The sequence below is a fragment of the Monodelphis domestica genome, chromosome 3 (genome assembly GCF_027887165.1).
Source record: "Monodelphis domestica isolate mMonDom1 chromosome 3, mMonDom1.pri, whole genome shotgun sequence".
Taxonomy (NCBI): Eukaryota; Metazoa; Chordata; class Mammalia; order Didelphimorphia; family Didelphidae; genus Monodelphis; species Monodelphis domestica.
Window position 1 is genome coordinate 197,957,792 of NC_077229.1, and position 26,780 is coordinate 197,984,571.

Sequence of the window (26,780 nt, forward strand, 5' to 3'; positions counted from 1 at the left end):
AATTGTACTAAACTCAAGAATTTCTTTTGCTCAGATTACAAAGATTCTTCTCTTCTGTTGAGCATTACATATTAAGAGCAGATTTTCTCCCAATACCCTTAAATAGAAAAGGAATTTTCTTTGCCAGGCACGCCTAAATAGAAAAGGACCATTCTTTGCCTCATCTTCTAAATATAACTCAAATATAAATTGTGCAGATTTTAATGTCATGTAATGAAAACTCAAACACCATAAACATGTTTTTTTGTTTGTTTTTTACTGAAATGGCTTTAAAGGAGTCAAATCTCTGAGAAATTCTCTCATTTTATTACATTCTATAATATGTCATAGGTGGAATGTAAGTGGACATTGGTTTATAAAACTGATTAGATCAATACTATGATTTTATTTTTTCACCCCGCCCCTCATGCTAAAAATTAGGATCTCCTCAGATGAGCAAATGTATTGGGCAGTTGTTCAGTTGTATTGAATCTTTGTGACCCCTTTTAGGTTTTTCTTGGCAAAGATACTAGAGTGGTTTGCCATTTCATTCTCCAGTTAGTTTCACAGATGAGAAAATAGAGGCAAACAGGGTTAAGTGACTTGCTCAGGGTCACACAACTATTATGTGTCTAAAGGCCAACAAGACTCATCTTCCTGACTCCAGGCTAAGTGCTCTATCCCCTGTGTTACCCAGCTGCCCATATTTGGTCGCACTGGTGTCATTGTGTACATTTTAGAACCAGGCTCAACAGAGAAAGTGGATACAGGGCCATTGGAATTCATGGAAACTACCTTAGAAGTCATTGAGTAGAGGCAGCCTAGGTCTTACCACTCTTCTCCCTTGGAACCAATACTCTACATCAATTCTAAGACAAAAGGTAAGAGAAGAAGTTAGAAGAAGTCATTGAGACCATTCTTTTTTTTTTTAAACCCTCACCTTCCATCTTGGAGTCCATACTGTGTATTGGCTCCAAGGCAGAAGAGTGGTAAGGGCTAGGCAATGGGGGTCAAGTGACTTGTCCAGGGTCACATAGCAGGGAAGTGTCTGAGGCCAGATTTAAACCCAGGGCCTCCCATCTCTAGGTCTGGCTCTCAATCCACTGAGCCACCCAGTTGCCCCCTGAGACCAATCTTTTAATTTTTTTCAGATGATTAAAAAACGGCAGTCAAAAGAGATTTAAGCAACAGAGGAAGTGAAGGATTGAGTTAGTATCTGGAACACAAATTCTCTCATTTATATCTACTATTATTTCCATTATACCAACTATAGATACAACTCACTGGGGAGGAATTGTTTTCTTATAGATCCAACTTAGTTTAAACAAAGAGTGTAAACAAATGGGCACGTGGATGGATAGAGAAAAGTAAACAGGCATTTGTCTTCATATCAGGTTTATCTAATAATTTTATTAACAATCTGAAAGAGTGAATAGTGAATTCTCCAGATCTGTTTTACTGCCCCCAAGTAGTAAAATATCAAGGCAAAAGGGAGATGAAGATCTTAAGTATCTGCATAAGGGGATGGAAAAAAAGGCCAATACAAGTCAGCGGGAGTATAAAGTAATACATAAAGGGAGAAATAAACCAGACTACACTTATAAGATTAAAGGCTCTGAGATATAGTTATGATTCAAGAAACAGATCTTAGAGTCAACATAGACTAACTCTTCCCAGAAGACAACATCCCAAGAAACAAGAATGGGCCAACAAACTGATGAGCATCTAAGGAAAGGTTTTAGAAACAAAAAATAAATTATGACCCTTTGTTGTTGAGTTGTTTCAGTCATGGAGTTTTCTTGGCAAAGATACTGGAATGGTTGGCCATTTCCTTCTCTGGCTTATTTTGTGGATGAGGAAACTGAGGCCAACCAGGGTTAAGTGACTTCCCCAGCTTTACACAGCTAGTAAATTTCAGAAGCCAGATTTAAACTCTGGAAGATAAGGCTTATGAAACATATTATATGCACTATCTTATTTGTTGCTCACAATAACACAATGGGGGTAGGGGGGACAGCTAGGTGGCTCAGTAGATAGAGCAACAGACCTAAAATCAGGAGTTTCTGGGCCCAAATCTGGCCTCTGATACTTCCTAGCTATGTGACCTTGGACACGTGTTAAGCAGTGGGTATATAAAAAGAAACAAAAGATAGTCTTTGCTTTCCAGTAGCTAACAATCTAAAATTGAAAGTTGCAAAGCAAGTGCTTCTCTGAATCAGGGAGAGTTTAAAATGTAGAGAAAAACATGGATCTGAACCACCAACTTCTCCCCAAAAAAGGAAAATCTCTGAGGCTATCCTAGGGTCAATTATGGTGCAATACTAAGAAATACTAGGAAGTTTTTTAAAAATATCCCCTAATGTAATCATATTGCTCTGAGATGAAAAGCTTCTGGAACTCCTAATTCAGCCATTTCCCTTTAAGATGAGGTTATGCCTTACCCCAGTGAAGTCTCCAAGGAAAAAAAATCAAGCCACAAGAAACTTATTTATGTTTTCATGACTAGGGTAAAAAAAAAAGAATGGAAGGAAATTAAACGTCACCACCAAAAACCCAAAATCCAACAAAACATCATATCCAATTAAAAATTAATAAAGGTTTCCAATGAAGAAAACAAAGAAGTGGGTGCAGATGTACGGGGGGGGAGGGGGGGCCAGGGGGGACTCTTTTTATAGTAATAGAGTGTGAGAATGTTAATTAAAAGAATCTCACCAGGAGAGAAGATCTGAGAAGGGAAGGAGCGAAAAGTTTATTTTTGGTGTTGCTTCATGGGGGAGGATGGGACTCAGGAAGGAGGCGAGGAAGCTTCATAAGTTACTTGTAGCGATTCTCAGGCTCCCCCAAAAAAACTTGATTTAAAATTGGAAACTGCCAGAGACCTACTTAATGAAAATCTCTCACCTCAGTTAAGAACCTGTTAATAGTGAGGAGCACAGACTAGCTGATGTGGGGGGCCCTAAGTGAGCATCCAAGGATAGTTAGCTGACATGTTAGCTGTCAGGGTATTCTTCAGAGCTGGATCCTGCTGAACTGGAGTGAGCAAGCAATGAATGGTGCACATTGCAAGGGAGCAGTAGCCCAGAGGATACTCACAAAAGAAAGATGGAATCAATGATCAGAACTCTGTATTGACCAAATGGCGTGTGGCTTTAGGCTAGTTGAGATTCTATCCACAACACCCAGAGGAGACAAGAAATCTCTTATAGCACAGAAAATGAAAGCATAGTTAGATTGTGGAACTCTTCTAAGAGCACACAGACAGCCAGGACCTAGAATCCAATTCTCCATAGGTCTTTCAGATCAGTTTCTACACCACTCTGACTCCCACACCCAGCTTTTAGGCGCCTGCCAGACTTGTGTTTATCTCAAAGGAATCTGTCAGACCTGTAGATGAACCTACTTCCTAAGTGCCAATCAAACACTGCAGCAAATGAATTAGCAATAAATTGGGTCTTTCATCCAATATCAAGGTCTACTCAAATTCCACCCCTTCTGTGCAGCCTTCTGAACCACTATCATTCACTCTCCCTTTTCTAACCTTAGACATTATCCAATCCAATTCACCAGTTTTCTAGATGAAAAAACAGAGGTTTGGAGTTGAAGGAGAGTGGCATGAAATGATTTGCCCTAGAACACTCAGCAGGGTCAGGAATAGCATTATTTTCTATACTAGAAACATAAGACAACAGATTTAGGGCAGGAAAGGATCTTAAAGGTTCTCTAGTCTAACCCCCCCCCCCCCCCATTGTGCAAATGAAGGACTGAAGCCTGTCAAGGGAAAGAAAGGGAGCAAGAAAGGGAGCAAGGAAGGAAGAAAGAAAGGAGGAGAAAGAAAAGAAAGGAGGAGAAAGAAAGAGAGAGAGAGAGAAAGAGAGAGAAAGAGAGAGAAAGAGAGAGAGAGGAGAGAGAAAGAGAGAGAAAGAGAGAGAAAGAGAGAGAAAGAGAGAGAAAGAGAGAGAAAGAGAGAGAAAGAGAGAGAAAGAGAGAAAGAGAGAAGAAGAGAGAAAGAGAGAAAGAGAGAAAGAGAGAAAGAGAGAAAGAGAGAAAGAGAGAAAGAGAGAAAGAGAGAAAGAGAGAAAGAGAGAAAGAAAGAAGAGAGAGAAAGAAAGAAAGAAAGAAAGGAAAGAAAGAAAGAAAGAAAGAAAGAAAGAAAGAAAGAAAGAAAGAAAGAAAGAAAGAAAGAAAGAAAGAAAGAAAGAAAGAAAGAAAGAAAGAAAGAAAGAAAGAAAGAAAGAAAGAAAGAAAGAAAGAAAGAAAGAAAGAAAGAAAGAAAGAAAGAAAGGAGAAGGAGGGGAAGGAAGGACACTAGAGACTTCACACACAGTCATCAGACAAGGAAAAAAAAACCTGTGGCTTTTCTTCCAGTAAAGAGTGGGTTGAGTAGTAAGTCCTGTCTGTCTTTCTGAACCCTGACTAAAATGGGCATTTCCTCTCTAGAAGCTCATTCTTCTCCCTAAAGGCCAAGGTTTTTCAGAATATAGAATTGTTTCAACTAACTAATGCCTCCAGGCTTACAGGGGCAGTTACAGTTATTTTTCACCCTTGCCTTCCTGGCCCTTAAGGACATCATCTTTGACAGAGGCCGCACTCTAACTTAAATTGTGAAAATCCCAAATGGTTCCCTGCTTAATTCCAACTGCTAAACCACATCCAGTAAGTCTCAGAGAGGTTGCCCTGCCAACAAACTGCCAAGGGCTTCTTTGGGCTCAGGGTGCCTTAGTTTCTCCTGTACCTTAGGTGTGTCTATACCAGAAGACAGGAATGTTCTTCTGCATTGGCTCAGCCCTAGACAAAATAGTAAAGGAAATCAGTCTTGTCTTTAACAGCTCAGGTTCCCCTTGTTGCCTGGAGGCATCATGTGAAATGGGAAAAGATGCTTATCAGGAAAGAGAGAACCTAGAGTCCTGTCTCTAACACTATCCTTGACTTGCTGAGTGATCTAGAGCAAATCATTTCATGACACCCCTTTCCCCCCTCCCCCCCCAAAAAACCCATCTGTTTCCTCATCTATAAAACTGGTGAATTGGATTGAATAATCTCTAAAATCCTTTCAAAATCAGACATTCTATGGCATTTTTCCCTTGCAAGCATTCTTCTTCACAATAATCTCACAACCTTCCTCCCCTTTCCTTCTATCAAAACCAAACTGAAAGAAAGGATTTGATGATCTTTCACACAAAAGTTTAAAACTGACACTAATGCTTACCCTGATATCCTTTAAACAAAGAGTCTTACATGAAGAAAGGACTGGCACTTTAAGCATCAGCAAGGCAGTGGGGAAAGTGATTTTAGGGAGAATGCGCCCCTGAAACCAGATCATGGTGTCAATTATCTGCTCAAAAAGCAATTCCAACTTATTCTTGACACAGAAAGATATTTTAGCAGCTTGAATCTAATCAGTCAATAAATATTAAGTGTCTACCATGTGCCAGGCATTGTATATACTAGGGGCACTATAAATACTTGGTCCTGGGAATACTTGCTCCAAGGGACTTCTATCCCATCAGACAATCCTTTATTTAATCAATAGATACACAAGGTGTCCACTGCAGGTTTTTTTTTTTCATTTTTACCTTTTTTTATTTATTTTTAAAATTTTGAGTTCTAAATTCTCTTCCCAAAAAGGTAAGCAGTCTGATATAGATTTTGTATGTGTAATTGTGAAAAACATTTTTCCCTATTTGTTATTTTGTGGAAGAGATCTCAAGACAAAAAAAAGGAAGAAAAAAAGTGAGGTTTTTTTTCTGCATTCTCTCTATGGAGGCAGTTGGAATTTTTAATCATGAGTCTCTGGGATTATCTTAGATCACTGTATTGCTGAGAATAACTAGGTCACTCACAGTGGTTCATCAAAAAGTATTGCTATTACTGTATACAGTGTTTTTCTCATTCTGCTCACTTCACTCTGCGTCAGTTTCTGAAAGTTTTCCCAGTTTTTTCTGAAATCAATCTGCTTATTCTTATTGCACAATAGTGTTCCATCATAATCACATACCACAACTTGTTCAGCCATTTCCCCAACTGCTAGAAAAACCTCTCAATTTCCAATTCTTTGCTACCACAAAAAGAAGAGTAAATATTTTTGCACAAATAGGCCCTTTCTCCTTTTTTAAAATCTCTTTGATACCAATCTAGTAGTGATATCTAATGCACTTTTAAGTTTTGATACTTTGGATTATAAATGTCACAAACATAAAAAGAACAGTTGAAAGTTTAAATATTTATATTTTTAAATTATTTATTTCTTATAAAAATTTAACACAGCTAGCATCCTATGCTATATATCATGGCTTTAGTCAATTTTGAACTTTGTAAAAACTTTCATTACCTGCTACTTATTCCCTAAATAAATAATTGTAATACTAGTCTTGGGTTCAACCAGAGAATGAGGTTTTGATCAAATATGATAAAATTTGTAAAGAATGCTTAGCATGGTACCTGGAACATAGTAGACACTATATAAAAAGTGCTTATTCTGGGGGCAACTAGGTGGCTCAGTGGATTGAGAGATGGTCCTCATTTCTGCTTATATATTCTTTCATATCACCATTCTTAACTCGTACCCTGCTGTAAGCAGGAGCAGCTTCGGGAGCTCCAGACCATTCTACCTCACCACTATACATACACACAAAATACCATTCCTTGAATATTTCAGTCTCTGGCTTTTGGCCCATGAGATATACACAAAAGGTATTAATGGAAAGAACAAAGGCAGGTCACTATGGCATTCGTATCCTGGCCCTGCTCAGCTCTCATATTGCACCTCATAGCCACTGCTACCATTATTCTAATACAGAAAGAAAATTGGCACACTGTGACTCTAATAGATTCAAATGACTAATTTTTTCTTTCATTATATTGAATAATGCCTCTCTGTCTTTTACCTATTTTTTCAGAAAAGATCTACTATGCTGGAGACATCAATAACCAAGCCTTTCCAATTGGCAAGGTAAGTTAATTTATTTCCTAGTAGCTTAGAGTTCCCCCAAGTACTCAAATGCTTACCTTGAGTCAGCTCTGCCTTCATCTATATCCTTCAATGCTGTTCAATATTTCATGTTTCTCTCATGCCTGCATTCCCTTCTTCTCTAGAAGTCCTCCAATTCTTCTTTGTGAAATGGAGATAAATTTGGATTCTTAAAGGCTATAACAATGAGCCCATAGCTTTGGAGAATAAGCCAGAAGGGGCTAGGATCGAGGGAAAAAGAACAACCATTTATTTTGTTATTGCCGTTCAGTTGTTTCAGTCTGACTTTTTGTGACCCTTCTGGGAGGTCTTCTTGGCAAAGTTACTGGAGTGGTTTGCCATTTCCTTCTCTACCTCGTTTTTAAAGATGAGGAAACTAAGGCAGGCAGAGGTTCCATGACTCGCACAGGTCACACAGGTTGTGTCTGAGGCCAGATTTAAATTGATTTAATTGATTTAAATTGATTTAAGATGAGTCTCCTTCATTCTATCTTACCAACTTCCTCAGTCTATCCACTGTGCCACCTAGCTCCTTGAACTAATTAATACGCACTTATAATATGCCAGGCATTATGCTAAACACTTATAAGAATAATTTCATTTCATTTCAAGTATCATCATTCACAACATTCTGAATTTAGCCCCATTTCATAGTTGAGGAAACTGAGGTGGACAGAGGTTCATAAAGCTAGGATGTGAGGAAGTTGGATTCGAACTCAGGTCAGTTCATCTTTACTCTCAGGAGCATATTTTAAAGATGATGCTCTTTAGAAAAGGACTGAATATCATTTTGTGTTTTATCTGTTTCATGTGTCACCATGGATACTAGGGTATCCCTTCCTCATTGGTTTGGGTGCAAGTACTCCTTAGAGGAACAAGAAACAAAAATATACATATTGTTATCTAAAACAAACAACAACTATTTTTAACTTGCAATTTCGATAAATCACAGGTTGGCAAAAGAAATTAAATGGAAATTTGGGGGGAGTTTTATGGAAGCTGTAGACAGCATGCAAAGGCTGGCAGACAACAGAAGAAAGTTTAGAAACTTAAAAATGCATACTTAACCCAAAATTTACAAGGTACTATAAACACCCCATAAAAGAAAAAAAGAAAAAAGTCAGATTTCTTCTCTGGTACAAAAAGGGGACCAAAAAATTGTACTTGAGTTTTCCAGATCACAGGAGCTTAGAGCCCCTACCCCCACCTCACAGTGTAGAAGGGACACCTGTATATTGTTAGAAACATGACAATCTCAAGAGATTAAGAAATGCTAGTGGTCCAGAGGACTACAAACCTACTCATAGTGAGTCTAAGCGACTTGTTCCTAATGATAATTTCTGTGTTCAACGTGCAATAAAAGACATAATTTGGGACCTGTATGACTTAAAAATATGGGCTGGGTCAAGCTGGGCTGGGTTGGACTTAGAGTGAGAGCAGAGAATGAGAGGAGCAAGTCTAGTGCTTTCTTGGTATACACAAAAATCAGGAGGACCAGAGGAAGACCTCTAGTGTGTTGGATAAATCCATCAGGGAATGGATAACAATTGCCCAAGTCGAGAAACCATGGTTTGGGCACAAGTACTCCTTAGAGGAACAAGCAACAAAAATATACACATTGTTACCTAAAACAAACAACGACTATTTTTAACTTCATTCACCCTTTCATCCCTCTCAAACCTGTCCCAGACTCTAGGGAAGCATCTCTTATAAAAACGTCTATCCTTTGTTCAGTCTCAATTTTTTCTTTTATATATCTTCTTTTCATTTTCTATCTCTGAGTTTCTTTTCCTTAGAGAATCATCTCACTGAAGGCCCCTGGCTTTCATTTTCCTTCTTTCTTGGGTAGCAATTTCCAATTTCTCCCCTTCTAGGTCTTCTCACCAGCTTTTTCTTCTCTCTCTTTTCATCTAATCTGATAGAACCATAAAACAAAGAAAACACTGAGTCTCTTCACCCCTGGGAATCTATAAGCCTATAGAAAACTTTCCCTGATCACAAGGGAGTTTTCTACTTAACAGCACCTTTGCCAGTTTCCCTAATAAAAACTCTGAGGCAGAGAGCTATTTTTAAATATATATATAAATCCTCAAAACAGAAAATTAATAAATTTTAAATATTCTAATCCAATATTTATATAGGCAGATCATTGTGCCATTCCTTTAATCAATAAAGACATATTTTGAAAGATTTTGACCAAGATTAAGTTCAAGAAGGTGGTAAATATTTCATGATAGCAGCCCAGGAGATTTTATGTTCCTAAAGCTCCTCCCTTAATCCCCAAATTTCCCCCATTCCCAGAAACTCAGATAATATCCTGAATTATCAGAAAGAAACCCAAGACCCATGACCCAGCCAGAGATTTCTTCATCTCTGGTTGAAGAGGCTTACTGAGAAAGAAAACACAGCCAAAGCCTCCCTCCAGGCCTCTTTGTTTGAATCAGTTCTTGATGTCCCTTTAAAGTTCCATATTGCTTCTGGAGGGCAATTTGGGACTATGCCCAAAGAGTGCTAAAAGACTGTCTGCCCTTTGACCCAGCCATAGCACTGCTGGGTTTGTATCCCAAAGAGATAATAAGGGAAAAGACTTGTACAATAGCTGCGCTCTTTGTGGTGGCAAAAAATTGGAAAATGAGGGGATGCCCATCAATTGGGGAATGGCTGAGCAAATTGTGGTATATGTTGGTGATGGAATACTATTGCGCTCAAAGGAATAATAAAGTGGAGGAGTTCCATGGAGACTGGAATGACCTCCAGGAATTGATGCAGACTGAGAGGAGCTGAACCAGGAGAACATTGTACACAGAGACTGATACACTGTGGTACAATCGAATGTAATGGACTTCTCTAGTATTAGCAATGCAATGATCCAAGACAATTCCGGGGGAATTATGAGAAAGAATACTATCCATATTCAGAGAAAGAACTGTGGGAGCAGAAACACAGAAGAACAACTGCTTGATCACATGGTTTGAGGGGGATATGATTGGGGATGTAAACTCTAAATGATCACCCTAGTGCAAATATCAATAATATGGAAATAGGTCTTGATCAATGACACATGTAAAACCCAATGGAATTGTGTTTCAGCTACAGGGGGTGGGGGGTGGGGAAGGGGAGGGAAGGAAAGAATATGATTCTTGTAACCAGGGGAAAATGTTCTAAATTGACTAAATAAAAATTAAAAAAAAATAATAGACATTGCTACTAAAAGCAATGCAAGGGGGGGGGGGCAGCTAGGTAGCTCAGTGGATTGAGAGTGAGGCCCAGAGATGGAAGGTCCTGGGTTCAAATCTGGCCTCAGGCACTTCCCAGCTGTGTGACCCTGAGCAAGTCACTTGACCCCCATTGCTTAGCCCTTACCACTCTTCTGCCTTGGAGCCAATACACGGTATGGACTCCAAGATGGAAGGTAAGGGTTTAAAAAAAAACTAAATAATAAAAACAATGCAATGATCCAGGACAACTGAGGGACTTATGAGAAAGAATGCTAAAGAAAGAACTGTGGGAATAGAAATCTAGAAGAAAATATATGATTTATCACTTTGTTTGAATGGATATATAATTTGGGGTTTTAGTTTTTAAAGATTACTCTTTTAGAAAAATGAATAATATGGAAATAGGATGAATGATTATATATGTATAACCCAGTGAAATTGCTTGTCAACTTCAGGAGAGGAGGAAGGGAAGAGTAGAGACAAGAAGAATCATATAACCATGGAAAAAAATTTTTAAATAAAAAAAATTTTAAACCCTTACCTTCCATCTTGGAATCAATACTATGTATTGGTTCCAAGGCAGAAGAGTGGTAAGAGCTAGGCAATGAGGGTCAAGTAACTTGCCCAGGGTCACACAGCTGGGAAGTGTCTCCGGTCAAATTTGAACCCAGGACCTCCCATTTCTGGGACTGGCTCTCAATCCACTGAGCTACCCTGCTGCCCCCTAAATAAAATTTTTTTAAAATTAAAAAGAAAATAAAGGTCCATATTGCACAAAATCTACAACAAAAACAATACTGTCATCATCATCATCATCATCATCATCATCACTACAACAGTGATAGCAAGGCAGCTAGATGGCATAGGGAACAGAACACTGGACCTTAAGCCAAGAAGAGCAGAGTTCAAATGTGACCTCAGATATCTACTAGCTATGTGACCCCAGGAAAGCCACTTAACCTCTGTTTGCCTCAGTTTCCTCAAATGTAAAATAGAAGTCATAAAATACCCTATCTTTAAAGAATTATGATCAAATGGGATGATATTTATAAATTGCCTAACATATACTAGGTGCTTAATAAATGCTTATTTCTCCTTAATTATCTCTTGAAGGTTTCTGGTTACATATATCATCTCATTTGAGTTTGATCATGAGACGATTTTAATTTTATTTTGATGATGAGGAAACTGAGGCTAAGAGTAATTAACTAAAGCAAAATTTATACTCAAGGACTTCTTGACTCCAAATCCAACATTCTGCCCAGTGTAACTTGTAAATAAAGACCTAAGTCATGCAATTGCCAAGAAAGAAACCAGATTTCCAGTACTCTGTTCAGCAGAATGGAGGTTAACTCTCACCCATCCCCACCATCTTGTGGCATTTCAAGCACCAAGAAACTAGAGCTTCCCAACATGGATCCAATGGGCCCCATCACCTCCATTGTTCACATATCCTCCAATAGACTTTCCCTAAACTGACACATATACTTCTGAACTATAAACTTCACCCTCATCCTTCTATTATTTCAACGTTTCTTGTTTCCACCATGGTGAAGTGACCCAGATTGTGCCCCAAAGCACCATATTTTCAGGGTGCCAAATTCAGAGGGGCCTGATAGTACTCATCATTCAAAATTCATACAATATCTTGTTAGCAAAAGTGTCACAGTGGATAGAGCAGCAGGCCTGGAGTTAGGGTCATCTGGGTTCAAATTTGTCCTCAGATACTTCCCAGCTGTGTGACCCTGTGCAAGTCACTTAACTCCATTTGCCTAGCCCTTGCTCTTTTGTTTTAGAGTTGTGACTAAGACAGAAAGGGTTTTAAAAAATTGGTTTGCAAGAATTAGTTAATCTAGGAAACTAAGAGGTTACACACTAATTCAGACATCTCTCCACTCCTTCCCCCTTCTAGTGTGTTAACAAAGTAGCCCTCAATCTCAATCCTCCCCACATCAAGGTGGTTTTGCTACCTCTCAAAGAGAAAGGTGAATTGCATGCCATTTATCTAATGTGCTATTTAGTTATTGTCCCTGTTTCAAATAAACATATTCCTAGCTAATGGTTTCACCACAAAGAAATATGTTTTGCATAAGTCTTTCTTGGGTACTTTCTATAGAGCTCACCCTGTGCTGTCACTAAATAAAGTAGAATTTTCAAAAAATTTAAACAAAGACCAGTCCAGTTTAAAGTAGACATTTGCTCATAATTAACACACTCTCTTTTCCGTTGGTTTTGTTAAAATCACAAAACCTTACCTAAAACTACAGCAGTTCAATACTTGAACAACTAGACATCTGGGAGATGAGATGCCCATCAGCTAGGTTCTTTCTCATATTGATTAAACTCTAGCTCCAAGAGCAGACGGGAGGCAGGAGTGCACACTTGGAGGCAGAAATGTTTCTGAAAGAGCAGCAGTGAGATAGGAATCCTGAGACACCAGCATCATTCTTCTGATAAATCATTTTCCTTATGGTCCTTTGCAACTCAATTTTGTTTATGCCATGGGACATTAGCCTAATATTTTGTTTTTGTTTCTTATAGGGGGAATATCACATTTTACTGAGACTATTCAATGAAAAGAGATTCACTATTATTTGTGCCAACATCACTGCCATCAGTTCCTGACCAGCTACCCTCCTCTCAAGCTTGAGATCATGACCAAATGAGGCTGTAAAAAAAGCTCAAGTCCCTGCAATTAGGCAAGCTAACAGAGAAACCCCAGTATTAGTGCTGTAAGAAGCAATTTTCCCCAGAAGCCTCAGGTACTGATTTAAGCCCCAGGAGCAGATGTCCCCAGAACCCTCAGGTGTAATTAATCCTATAAAATTATCTATCTGTTTCTAATGAGCCTAGTATTAGCAGTTAAGCACTCCCTGGTCCTCATTTGCTGTTTCCTAATTGATCATCAAAGACCAAATGCTCATCCTTTTGGATTCCTTGGGGATCTACCCAAGGAGTGAAATAGAATGAGGAAATCTAGCCCACAGTGTTAACCTGTAGTTCATTCATGGAATTTTAGTACCATATCAGATTTGAAATTTAATTTGATCTCCCTAATGCCTGGTGTTAGAGCAATGCAACCAGATCTCAGACTAAACCTGGGGCTCTATGGCGATACCTATCATCGTTGCAAATGAAATCATACCAGTAGCTCAGCTCCCACAAAAAATGACGATGAATCTGATATCATAGAGGTAACGAGAGCTAAGTCTGAGATGGCACCACAGCCTGTAGAATTTGGGAAGCGTGGCAATAGAGGTCATGCAGTCCAACTCCATTTCGGATGCAGGGATTTTCCAGCCACCCCATCCCCCAGGGGAGGAAACTCACTCCCTACCTCATAGAGAGCCTGTTCCATTTCAAGACCACTCTAGTTGTTAATTAGGACAATCCTAACACTGAGCTCAAATCTGCTGACCTGTTCTTCCCACCCTTTTTTTCTAATTCTTTCCTCAGAAGCCAAGCAGAGAGGAGAAACCTCTCAGCATCCCTGAGCTTCCTCGAAAGTACAAGTTCTCTAATCCTTAAATGTTCAAAAGTCCTGTCCTAGTAGGGCATGCATCTATTTACTCACCCTTGCAAACAGTACTCCTAGACCCAGAAACAAATGATGCAGTTCCCTTCCTCCCTCTTTCTTGATGCTGATTGCTCTCATTTTTACAAAGGTTTTCTTTACAAGCTTTACAATTTTACAATTCTTTACAAAATTTAAGAATACTTCAAAAAGACCAAGATATATCCATGGGCAGTGTACTTTTTATGAAAGAGGAAACATCGACAGTGTTATACTTCTCATTGGCAAAGATTATTAGTATTATAAAATTAACATTAAGAAAGGAAAAAAAAAGTATCCTCTTCCAGAAATGCGACTGAATAGCATCCGTGTGTTGGCTCCCAGAGTTGAAAGAAACCCTCTGGGAATCAAGTCACCCCCAGTGAAGCCTCTGAGACTGAGAGGCAACAGAGCATGGGTTGATTCTCTGCTGCTTGGGCCAATTGTAGCCTGATGGTTAACACGCAGATAACAGGTTCTCCACCAGCTCCACACCATCCATATGTGGAACCATGTGTTTCAGCAAATAGAGACCTTTTGAATGCTGAGGATAAGTTCACTTACCTTGGCAGTATCCTTTCTAGGGGCATCCACATAGATAATGAATTCGATGTACAAATTGCCAGAGCCAGCTCAGTGTTTGGGTGATTCTGAAGGAAAGTTTAGGAGAAAAGAGGTATTGGGCTAAAGGTCTGCAGAACCGTTGTCCTGGCCTCATTAAACCTGAACAGTCTACCCATGCCATGCCAGAAAATTGTACCACTTCCATTTCAATTGTCTCTGGAAGATTCTGAAGATCACCTGGCAAGATAAGGTACCAGACACTGAGGTCCTTTCTCAAGCTCTCACCTGTCAAGAATTCAGACTCTACTAGAGAGTGCAGTAGACTTGTTGCCAGGTTGTTTAAATACCAGACATGTGTTTGCTTATAAGACTATTTTACAGAGAATTCACACTGAGCAAGACTTAATGGAGATCAGAAGAAGTGATACAAAGATACCCTCCAGGTCCCTTCGAAGAACTTTGGTAACAACTGTAAGACACAGGAGACACTGGCACAGAGCTGTCCTTTAGGGTGTGCCCACCTGAAAGAAGGCACTGTTCTCTGGGAGCAAAGCAGAACTGCAGTAGCTCAAAAGAAACATGAGCGAGACCCAGCTCAAATGTTCATATGGGTTATTTGTGCCCAACCTATGGGAGACAGAGACTTCTGAGTTCACATTGGTCTCATCAGCCACAGTAGACCACAACACAGCAATGTCATTTTGGTCTTCTTTAAGTATGAAAGACAACCAACCAATCTTCTTTCTTTCTTTCTTTCTTTCTTTCTTTCTTTCTTTCTTTCTTTCTTTCTTTCTTTCTTTCTTTTTTCTCTTTCTTTCTTTCTTCCTTTCTTTTTTCTTTCTTTACTTCTCTTTCTTTTTTCTTTCTTTTTCTCTTCCCTTTTCTTTCTTTACTTTTTTCTTTCCTTCTCTTTCTTTCTTTCTTTCTTTCTTTCTTAGTAGATCCATCCTCAAGGTTCTTGGGAAATATCAAAATCTCCCTATTAAGCTGTAATTTTTTTCTGTGTTAGTGCACAGGCAAAGGAACACATACACACACACACAGAGGCCAATGTGTAGGGGCGAATGTTAAAAAATATGATCCCTTCCTTCTCTTCATAATTTACATTTACCACATGTTTTCTCCTTCATTCGTCAATGGAATTTTGAAAATAAGAACCTCCCTACAGCAAATTTTTCACCCCACAAGCTCCCACTCCTCAAAACCCTAAAAGAAAGAAGAGATAGAGGATTTTTTGTCTTTTTTTTTCTTTTAATTTTCTCCATCCTGATAGTTTTTAAATTTGATTAAATTGCCTTAAGCCTTGGATATATGGGAATTGTAAAAAATAGACTCGAATATAGGACTACAATCCCCATGAGACTTTGCTCCACTTCTCCAGAATGCCTTGTAATCTCACCTGGGCCGAGATCGAGAAGATATTTAAGGAAAGGCTTTTGAAGGGCTCAGCCCTTTTTTGGACTTCCGTTTTTGGAGCAGAGAGGTCTCTTCCATGATGTGAGGTTATTTTGTCTAGGCCTCTGGCCTAGGCACATGTTTCTTACTTGTATATTCTTAATCTTTAACCTTTAATAAACCTCTAAAAAATATAATACTCCTTGCAGAGAGAAACTAATTTCTACCTGCCTCAGTCTCCCCCTCTCCCCTAAATTTTAATCTTTACAGTTGGCGAGCCAGCCTGCTCCAAGTGGTGGAAATAAAGAAAGAGAAGCCTTGTATCTTCTCTCTCCTATTGTACCAAGTCACTCTGTCTTTAAACTAACTTTGACTTCAGTATATGATAGACAAATTCATACTCCCCCTTCTATGTTTACATCTTGCTCATTTCTAATTCCCATGCTATGTTAGTCATAGAATCATAGACTTGGAATTTGATGGGACCTTAGAGACCACCAAATCCAATTCCCTCTTTTTTCCAAAGAAGGGCCTTGAGACCAAGAGAGGTTAAATGACTTGTCCAGAATCATACAGCTAGTTAAATATCTAAGGATCTAAACTCAGGATGGCCTGACTCCAAAGCCAACTATCTACTGCAACACCTTAGCACAACAAAATTGCCTTGCCTTGATTCTCCCTGAAACAAGATTAGTAAACCTCTGGCTAGCCTTCAAAACCTAGACTGGTTTCCCTCTATTCTTCCTGTTTCCTACATGATATTTATTGGTAGGAGATTGTTTGTATTGAGAGTTCACTTGGCTGAAAGAGGAAAGCTGTGAATGAGCTAATCTCTCCCTGCTGTGTCTTGTAATAACAATAAAGCTTCTCCACATGATCTATACCCTAAATGTGTATTCTCTTGTCCTTTTAATATGGTACAATGGTTTCCAATCTTTTAAAGTATAAATGCCTTGTTTCAATATCTAGAAGTTTTTCAGACTCCAACAACAAATAGTTGTACCCAGATATATGCTAAAGCCAGATCAAACTGGATTGTGAGAGATAATTGTTACATTTTCTATGTGAGAATTTATACTCAGAAATCAATAAATGCTACAGATTTGGGTTGATTTATTGTTCTGTTGATTTTTAGACTTAGAAAAGTGATGGAGAAAATCATCAGATTTTTCAGCTTAAAATCAAAAGGGTGTCATGGATATTTTTTTTCTTTTTTTTTTTTTGGAGAGCCACTTGTTAAATATTTGCTAATGTATCCCTGGTTGTTCCAGTAGTGTTCACTGATTCAGAAAATATATGACAAAAAGCTCTGACAAATTTTTAGAATTAGAAGGTCCTCAGGGCCATTTTCCCTAACTCATATGTGAAAAAAAAAAGAAATCTTTTACAACTTATGCCCAATAAATGAACATAAAACCTTTGCATAAAGACTTCAAGTAAAAGAGGACCCACAACCTCCTGTATCACTTTGAAATTGTTCTATTTATTACATTGTTTTTACATGTGATTGTTCTAATTATTACAAAGTTTTTCTTAACAAGAACCAAAATTTAAGAACACCTCATGGGGCCAAGATTTGTCCATTGGCACAGGGTCCTTTTTTATCATAAGGCAAAAGAAGGGCAGTTGGGTGGCACAGCGGATATAACACTGGGCTTGGAATTGGGAAGATTCATCTTTCTGGGTTCAAATCTGGCATCAAGCACTTCCTAGTTGTGGGAGCTTGGGCAAGTCATTTAATCTTGTTTTCTAGCCCTTGCCATTCTGTTGTCTTAGAATTTATTCTAAGGGGGCAGCTGGGTAGCTGAGTGGATTGAGAGCCAGGCCTAGAGATGGAAGGTCCTAGGTTCCAATTTGGCTTCAGATACTTCCTAGCTGTGTAGCCCTGGGCAAGTCACTTAATTCCTATTGCCTAGCCCTTACCACTCTTCTGCCTTGAAACAAATACATAATATTGATTGTATGACAGAGGGGAAGAGTTTTTAAAAAAAAAGAATTGATACTAAGGCAGAAAGATTTTTTTAAGTAGCATTTTGCTTAGAAACCACTTTATAAGTTAAGAATTTAAATACTTAAATGCTTCAAAGGTGCTAGCCTTAAAGACAGTTTTCCTCTTTCCCTCTGATTTTAACTATAACCTTAAGACCATACTCATATTTTAGAATCTCTTGGTCTTACTCCCACTGTGAAAGGAAAAGTCCAGCATCTATGTAGCCACAAAAGTAAAGGAGATTGCTATTTCAGAGAAAGATCTTAAGTTCAGAAGAATTCAATTTAGAAGGGAACTTTAGTTCTTCTGTACCTTAAAGGTGAATAAAGAGGCTCAGCCAACCTCCTTCATGGCCTAGAAAAATTAAAACAAAAAACAAGTTTTTGCTCTCTGGGACTTTTTTTTAACCCCTGAACATTTCCCCATAGCATATCAAGGAGAAAAAGATTTAGTGTTTCTCCCTTCTCCTTACCCTGCCTCATTTGTGGCATTAAAGCAGAAACACATGGTTACAGGTAACATGTGCTTACCTGTGATCCAAAAAGGAAATGCGAAATGACTATTCCTGAACCTGAATATTCTTTGTAGAAAAGAGAGGGATTTAGACATCCAAAGGCTGTGTGATCACAGGATCTAGCCTTCTAGTCAGAGAAGAGACATTTGGGGGGTAGCCTGAGCTTTGGGAATTAACTCATAAATCCAACCCTAAGTTCAAGAGTACTTGGTTCAAAAGTTCAAATGCGAGACCTTCAAGGAAAAGAAGGAAATTTTTCAAAAGAGAAAAGAAAGTTTACCAATACAGTAAGCTTCTAGGAAAAAGAAAAGAACACTCGGTTCTTTGTTTATCTGGACAAAATAGTCCCTGAACCATTGTTTACCTCAGTTTCCTCATCTGTAAGATGGAGATGATAATAGCATCCAGGGTTATTAAAAAGATCAAATGAGACTTTATTTGTAAAGTGCCTGGCACATAGTAAGTGCTATATAAATGTTAGTTATTATCATGATTATTTTCATAGCCATCTCTTCCATCTTTGGCTGGGATACCATGAGAATACAGAAATTAATAAGTATATAATTAAGTGTCAAAGATATTGTTGACATCAATGATCTTATAAGGAATCCCACAATCTCCATAAAGAATTCATGTGGGGCAAATAGGTGATTCATTAGATTGAGAACCAGGTCTAGAAATGGGAGCTCCTAGGTTCAGATCTAACCTCAGATACTTCCTAGATGTGTGACCCTGGGTGAGTCACTTAAGCCCCCTTGTCTAACCCTTAACTGCTCTTCTGTCTTGTAACCAATAGACAGTATTGAATCTAAGATGGAAGGGAAGGGTTTAAGAAAAAAAGAATATTGTAGATATTACTATAGACAATAGAAAGATACAATGAGCTCAAATGGACCAATGAGGAATTGTATTGGAAAAAGTCATGTAAAGAATGTCACCAGAGAGATACATGATCAAGAAGGAAGGTAGATTGGTTATGCATCAAGAACAAGAGAAAACCAATGGACAGCCCCAATGCTCCATTGGTATACCCATAGTGTCAAGAGATCTTAGTCTCTAGCACATTGGGTTGGGCCCTACTAATTGAGAAGAGGCACACAAAATGAATGAGTAGGTGTAGATCTACTATTGGAGGAAATAACCACATTGATGAGCTCACAAGCATATCAAAGCATAAGTACTGTCTTGTGACAGAGACAACAAAACTTTAACTGTCACAATGCATTCCATGTTGTCTAGGTCACTGTAGTTCTCTTTCTCTCTCTCTCTCTCTCTCTCTCTCTCTCTCTCTCTCTCTCTCTCTCTCTCTCTCTCTCTCTCCTTCTGTCTCTCTCTCTCCCACTCTGCTGTCTCTCTGTCTCTCTGTCTCTCTGTCACTCTCTCTCTCCCTCTTCCCCCTTCTCTCTGTCCCTCCCTACCTCCCCTCTCTCTCTGTCTCTGTCCCTCCTTCCCTCCCTCCCTCCCTCCCTCTTTCTCTATTTGTCTCTGTCTTTGTCTGCCTATCTGTCTGTCTCTCCTCCTTTCTCTCTCTGTCGTCTCTGTCTCTCTAAATGTCTGTATCTGTATGAACATACACGTACAGAAATATATGTTAAAATGACTTTGCTTCTTTGAATTTTGTAACTATAAGTGCTGTCTTTCCTCACTTAGCTGAATGAAAATAAACTATTTCTTTCTGTATAGAATGTATACATATTCACATACATTTCCACATAGCAATAGTAATAAGTAAAGCCCCTGTACTATTTATGTATACTGAGAGTTTATTCCCTCTCTCCTATGGAATCTGAGATAAGGTTTCACATTTAGAATGCCAAGCAGAGAAAAACAAACAAACAAACATCACTAAAAAACACATCAGCACCTCTACGCCTTTGATTCCTCTCTTGAGAGAATAACTCAAGGCCATTTTCCTGGCAGATATTGACAAGTATGCCATAAATGTTCATTGTCTCTTGCATTTCGCTTTACCCCTAAAAGCAAGCAAGAAGTTCTCTCCCTCTTTTCATAACAAGAGAAGAGAATAAACATTTATTGGGCTCCTACAATGTGCCAGGCACTATGAAACTTTAGAAATGTTATCTCATTTAGACCTCACAACAACCTTGTGAGATAGGTGCTATTTTATCCCCATTTTATAGATGAAGAATCCAAGGCAGACAGATAAATGATTTGTCTGTCCAGGGTTACTTAGCTAGAGTCTAAGGCCAAATTTGAACTCAGGTCTTTCTGACACCAAGCCTATCACTTTATCTGCTACACCACCTCACTGCCTAATAACCTCATAGATAAAAATATTGACCTGGGACCAAATGTTTCCCAAGAATCTGGAATCATAGAAAGGATCCTTCACATTCCTCTTATTAGCTAACCCGGGTTAAATCCATTTCATGCTCTCATTCCCCTCAACCAATCATTATGATCAAAATCCCCAAATAGCAGAGGTAGCAAATAACCTCCTGCTCCCCAAGAGTTCAGTCCTGGAAACCCCCCTCCAAAAGGAGTGAACATTTCTAATACATATGAGAAATGTACCTTTTCCTATATAAAATGGATAATCTTTAGAGCTGCCAAGACACCTTGGTATAGAGAACTGCTGTGTTGTAGCCCCTGTCTGAACAGAGGTTTGGAGACCTATAACATCCCACTCCCATCTCCATTTGTTAAAAGTAATAATAAATTTTAATAAATCTCCTTTGGACTTAGAAGTGTTGTGTGTGGGTTTCCTTCTCCTTCTCTAGTGCAGGCTCTTGGGTACCATTTGGAAAAGTATTTACTTCCAGATAGAGGAATTGAAATAGGTAGGAGAAATTGATCAAGTCTCCTTAATCATTTCTAAATTCTTTGAACTCTCAGAGTCCTCATTCCAGTTACTGTAGTCGATGGCTCTAATTTATGTCTATAATAGTTCTTATTAAATTATAAGTTCTGCAAATGCACAATATTATGATGATGATGATCATTATATGCCCAGATGCTATTATTGCCATCCTAAGTCAACCTCTATTTTCTAAGGAACAGGGTGAACAATAAAAATCTTCAAGTATTTTTAAGATCTATAATGAGAGAAAAGAATTAGACATAAAAATTCATAGATTTAGAGTAGGAAGAGATCTTCCAGGTCAACTAGTCCAATCCCAACATTTTACATCCAAAGAAACTAAGGCCTAGTCAGTAAGTGACCAAGTTGAACTTCAAACCAAGAGCTTTGAATATAGATTCAATATTCTATTGGTATATCCTATTGAAATATTCTCAAAATAGTAATATTAATAGGGAAAAGTAGGTATCATAAAGAGAAAGGTAAAAAGGTTGGAAGGAGGTAAAGGAATGTGAAAGGATATTATAATGAGTCTGGACATTTTGAAAATGACAGATGTAAGGCTAATACTGACTAGAAGTATTAAGTAAGGAGGTTTGGATATGAACTTCTTTTCATATTGAGCTAGAAGAAATCAGGGACAACTCCATAAAAGATGAGCTAATTGGTCTCCCCAATAACCAGAAACTCCCAACTGATTTCCTATCAATGAAGTTACAAAATTGCTGATGAAGAATTGGAGAAGCCACACTTACTAAATGTGCTCACAGGGCTTTAATTATATTTATGCTAGGCTCTATGAATCAGGATTCTCAGTCCTGTTCTCAATCAAATTCAAAATAAGAAACATACTGGGGAAATAGAACATGATAAATGGGTATCTCTTTCAAAGACTTCACTGAAAATAAAACTGTTGGTTGACAAGAAACAGAATCACGAGTCTTACTAATTTATTTGACTGTTCTTATAAGCATTTAAGGGCTTTATGATGCTAAAATGTTTTTAAGTATTTAATAATGTTTCTTATGAAAAGTAAATTAATTTATTTTATTGTGTATGTGCCCTTGCATGGTAAACTTCAGAATTTACTTGCTTTCATATTGGATAGTGAATCAATGAAGGTTTACTGAAACCCAAGGATAAAAGCTAAAAACTATCTCTCTAGAACTAGGAACCAAAAGTTTAAAAAAGGCAAATTTAAGCTTGAGGTGAGAAATTAAAAAAAAAAAAAAACCTTAACAATTAGAACAATCTAAAAATGGAAAATGTTGCTTGAGAAAGGAGTAGTTTCCCCATCTTTGAAGTTCTTCAAACAGAGAGGATGGACGACCACAAATGGGATACATATTGTAGTGGGAACTCTTTTAAAGGTCAGGGTTGAAGGCAGTATGGCACATAGGAGAGAACAAGGAATATGGAGTCAACCTGGATTCAAATCCTACTTCTACTGCTTCTTCCCTTCCAAGTGGGGCATTGGGTAAATAAGTTGTTTAACCAATGAAGTTCCTCATCTGTGAAATGAGGGGATTTTACTAGAAAGACAAAGAGGTCCTATCTAACTCAAAGATTCTGAGAGCTTTCTATTTAATGGATCTAAACAGTTCTTTTGGTGTTTTCTTCATCCCCAAGTCGCCTCCCCTCTTTTTATGTTTGGTCTATTGTCCAGATTTGACTGGTGAGTTTTCATGTAGTATGTTTTAAAAGTGCCAAATTTAAAAGTTGCCAAGACAAACAGAGGAATTATATGAACACAATTTCAAACTCTTTTCACCCAAAGTCAGATCTAAACAACTGGAAAAATATTAATTGCTCATGGATAGACCAAGTTAATATGATAAAAATCACAATTTAACTTAAATTAATTTACTTATTCAGTGTCATACCAATCAAACTGCCCAAAAAGCATTTTATAGAACTAGAAAAAATAATAACAAAATTCATCTGAAAGAACAAAAGGCCAAGAATATCAAGAGAATTAATGGGGAAAAAAAGTCAAGGAAGGTGACCTACCAGTACCAGATCTCAATATAAAGCAGTAATCATCAAAACAGTCTGGTACTGGCCAAGAAAGAGAATGGAATAGATTAGATACTGGAAGAGAAGAGAAGAGAAGAGAAGAGAAGAGAAGAGAAGAGAAGAGAAGAGAAGAGAAGAGAAGAGAAGAGAAGAGAAGAGAAGAGAAGAGAAGAGAAGAGAAGAGAAGAGAAGAGAAGAGAAGAGAAGAGAAGAGAAGAGAAGAGAAGAGAAGAGAAGAGAAGAGAAGAGAAGAGAAGAGAAGAGAAGAGAAGAGAAGAGAAGAGAGATTTTTACATGGACAAGAGATCATCTCTTGGAGGGAGCTGCTGAAAGAAGATCAGGGAAGGGAAAGAAGAAGTTGAGTTACAAGGAAGGAACAAAGGCTTGGAGATCCAACTGACGAGTCACTTCTGGCTTAGGAGAAGGAGAGGAGAGAAGTGGATCCCCAGAAGCTCAGGAGAGACCCATTTCTTTGAAGATCTACTGTCCTTTCTGAGCCCCTGAATACCTCCAACCAAACTCTTCATGACAAAGACTAAAGTCCTCAGTGGGGCTGTGGATTGGGACTTTTTGAAGAGAAGCATCCACAAATCCTTTCCAGTGATTTCTTTCTCTGTCTCTCTCTCTCTCTTACCTGTCCCTAGACTCCTATATTCAAGCATAGTCAGCTTAAGAGTAGGGACTGAAAGGCAGTTGGCAAGAAAAAGAGATCAAGGCTGAGAAACCTTGAACCCCTAGACTTTGGAGGGTCAGTCTGCTAGAGGGGGTAACTGTAGACCTTCCATGCTTACCCACTTTCCTACCTGATATCCTTGCCACCCCTTCCCTGCTTGAACCCCAATAAATCACCTTGTCATTCAAGATTTAGGTCTGGGCCAATTTCTAACCAACTTAGTGGAGGGGATTGAAGATTTGGGGAGGGTCACACCTCTCCCCAAAAGGGGATTCACTTCTAAATCTCAGGGATTCAAGATTGCCTGACCCAAGGAATTGCCATCTTTCCTTGACATTTGGGTAACCCTAAGATCCTGAAAAAGACTGACAGTTGACGTCCCTGGAGGAAATAGAGGCATAAGAATTCACCTTGCCTCTCAAGGATAGATAGACCTCAGTGGGGAATCTTGTTATCTCACTAAGGCCTCCCTCTCTATCCCCTGTCATCCATCTCCCAGAAAACATTCTCTGGGGAGACATGCTTCCCTTTCAAGGAGACAGGACTTGTCCATCTCCCCCCAGAAGGAAGGAAGGAGAAGAAGGATCTCTTCACTCTCTCAACCCCATTCCCTCTTTCTCTCCATCATCCTTATCCCTTCTCCTAATCTCTGCATTATAATACACAATATATATAGGCAAATAACTTTAGCAAACTAGTGTTTGATAGACCTAAAGACCCCAAATTTGGGGATAATAACTCACTATTTGACAAAAACTGTTGGGAAAATTGGAAACATATTTGGCAGAAACTACGTATAAACCATTATCTTAGACCCCATGCCAAAATATGGTCAAAATAGGTATAGGATTTGTAAACCTCAAAATTCCTTAGACTTATAAATGTTGGAAATTTCACCATTGGGATATTTCATACTTGGAAAATTTCTTACTGATAGTCTATTGGAATGGGAACCCCATTGGCATGGGAGGTTCCTTCTCTTCCCTTTTTCAGATTACTTTAGGACAGAAACCTTTTGCTGAACAATGGAAAGGACTTTGACCTATGCTTAAGCATAGAACAGGAATTTCTTTGAATCATGATTGATTTTAGAATTGATACAATGGAGATACTTGGAATAAATCTCCACCCTATTCAGTCCTAACAGGATTGAGTAAGGGCTGCAGCCTAGATCAAAGATTTAATCATTTGAAAATATGACCTTCAACAGACATGTGCAAAAGCCAGAAACCTCTGGGCGGTCCTGGGTTAAGCTAGAGCCTCCATTGGCACAGGGAAATTGATGAACAGTGATTGGTAGATGGGAGAACTGAGAGGAAGAACTTGGATGGTTTCCTAAAAGATAGGAGGGTCTGGAGACTTGAGGAGGGTTGAGGAGTTTGGTCGGGGTGATTGCGGTGGACTTGGAGGAGCTTGCGCTGAAGGAAGCTGAAGGTGGGGGCCTCTGAGACTGTTTCTCCATTTTGGTCACGTGAGTGATAGGGACTGATCTCTTTTCTTTGCCCCAGCTATCTAAGGGCTTGGGCCTTTTGGCCCAGCCTAAACAGAAGGGGTATTTAAGCCCTATTCCCTTCTCTCCCTTTATCTCTCTCTCTATCTCTAATTCCTTTCTTGCTCCTATTGTAATTAAACTCCAAAAAAGGCTGATGGCTGACTTGAGTTTTTCATTTAGGAATTACATAGCTGAATTCCTTGGCAACCTTAAATTAATATATATCAGTCTTTTAAAGTGATTCCCTTGTCACATTGTGGCTGACCACACGGGAGTCTAAAGAATCCTCTCAAATAACTTTTGAAATTCCTTGCCTTTTTTACTATACCGTCTCACCACTTAGTCCCTCTTTTTTTTTAACAAAAAACTTGGCTTAAAGACACAGCTGCTAGAACACGTGAGTATAAAAAAAACTTTTTCTCTTTTCTCCTTAAGTTAAATTGGAATCAGCAGTTTTTTCTTTTTCTTCCCTTTAATCTTAAGGGACAGCTGGGTAGCTCAGCGGATTGAGAGCCAGCCCTAGAGGCAGAAGGTCCTGGGTTCAAATCGGACCTCAGATACTTCCCAGCTGTGTGACTCTGATAGACAGAAAACAGCTGTTTTAAATCTCAGCAACAGGACTCTAAACTCCTGGCTGGAAGAGCTGTTTCTAAATATCCTTTCCCTTAAGGAACAACTTCCTGGATTAAAAAAAAAAAACCTGTGGAAAGTTTGTTGCTTTGCCCTGCTCCCCACGTGTTTTGTGAAATTACAAAATATACATATAAAAATGAGTACTACATTCTTTGACAATTATATGGCAGCTGAAGAAGTAGGGGCATTGAGGAATGAAGGATACCTCCAAATTTTTATATTAATAGGTACTGTCATTTTTGTAATCCTCAATACTATATTTAGAGATGATAAAATAAGAAAAATTGAGGATAAAATGCAAGCCCAATTAGAAGATCTAAAAAGTTTCTTACAGGATCAATTGACAACCACTCTACCAGAAACAGACCTGTTTCTGAACCTTTGAATGAGGAAATTTCCTTCCCTGAAATAGAGATGGAAAACACCTTCCCTATAGCCCAGTTAACAGACTGCTTCTCTCGTGTAGTGCAAATCTTGTCTGAATTTAATCCCCAAAACCCTTCCCCTGCAATCCCAGCTTCTCATGTTCCTTCTCCTACAGAAAACCAAATTCCAATGCAAGGGAGATCTTGTCCTCCTAGAGAAACCTGTCCTTGTCAAACTGACCCACAGGTACAAAATTCAACTAGAGGCCTGTTTCCTCTAAGAGAAGTACCTGAAATAGGACGGAATGGGGATGTGGTGACTTTAAGACATAGGATACCGTTTACTCCCCAAGAAATAAATGAATTTACACGAAATATCCCCACATATGAACAAGATCCTTTTCTAGTAACAAAAAAGATGTGAGACATATTTTTTCAGTATAATCCGTCTTACAAGGACGTTGAGAGCTTACTCCAGGCTTTTTTAAGTGAATGTGAAAAAAATAAAATAATTGCTCATGTCAACAAAACCCGGGGGCGTAATGCAGCACATTGGCCATCTCAGGATCCCGAATGGGACTATAACAATCCTGAGGATTA

General features: G+C 38.6%; 1 protein-coding gene and 1 long non-coding RNA gene across 3 annotated transcripts in view; one reads left to right on the forward strand and one right to left on the reverse strand.

The window, feature by feature from the left end:
• The window catches only part of LY86 (lymphocyte antigen 86), a 145,555-nt gene extending 128,989 nt beyond the window's left edge, over nucleotides 1-16,566 (forward strand). For both annotated transcript variants that reach the window (XM_056823391.1, XM_056823390.1), the window contains exons 4-5: nucleotides 6,876-6,928; nucleotides 12,706-16,566. In XM_056823391.1, the coding sequence (XP_056679369.1) occupies nucleotides 6,876-6,928; nucleotides 12,706-12,789 (137 nt within the window). In that variant the 3' untranslated portion in view covers nucleotides 12,790-16,566. The remainder of the gene's footprint in view (nucleotides 1-6,875; nucleotides 6,929-12,705) is intronic.
• LOC103105363 (uncharacterized) overlaps nucleotides 1-26,780 on the reverse strand; it is a 129,882-nt gene that overhangs the window by 71,406 nt on the left and 31,696 nt on the right. The gene's annotated exons all lie outside the window — the stretch shown is intronic.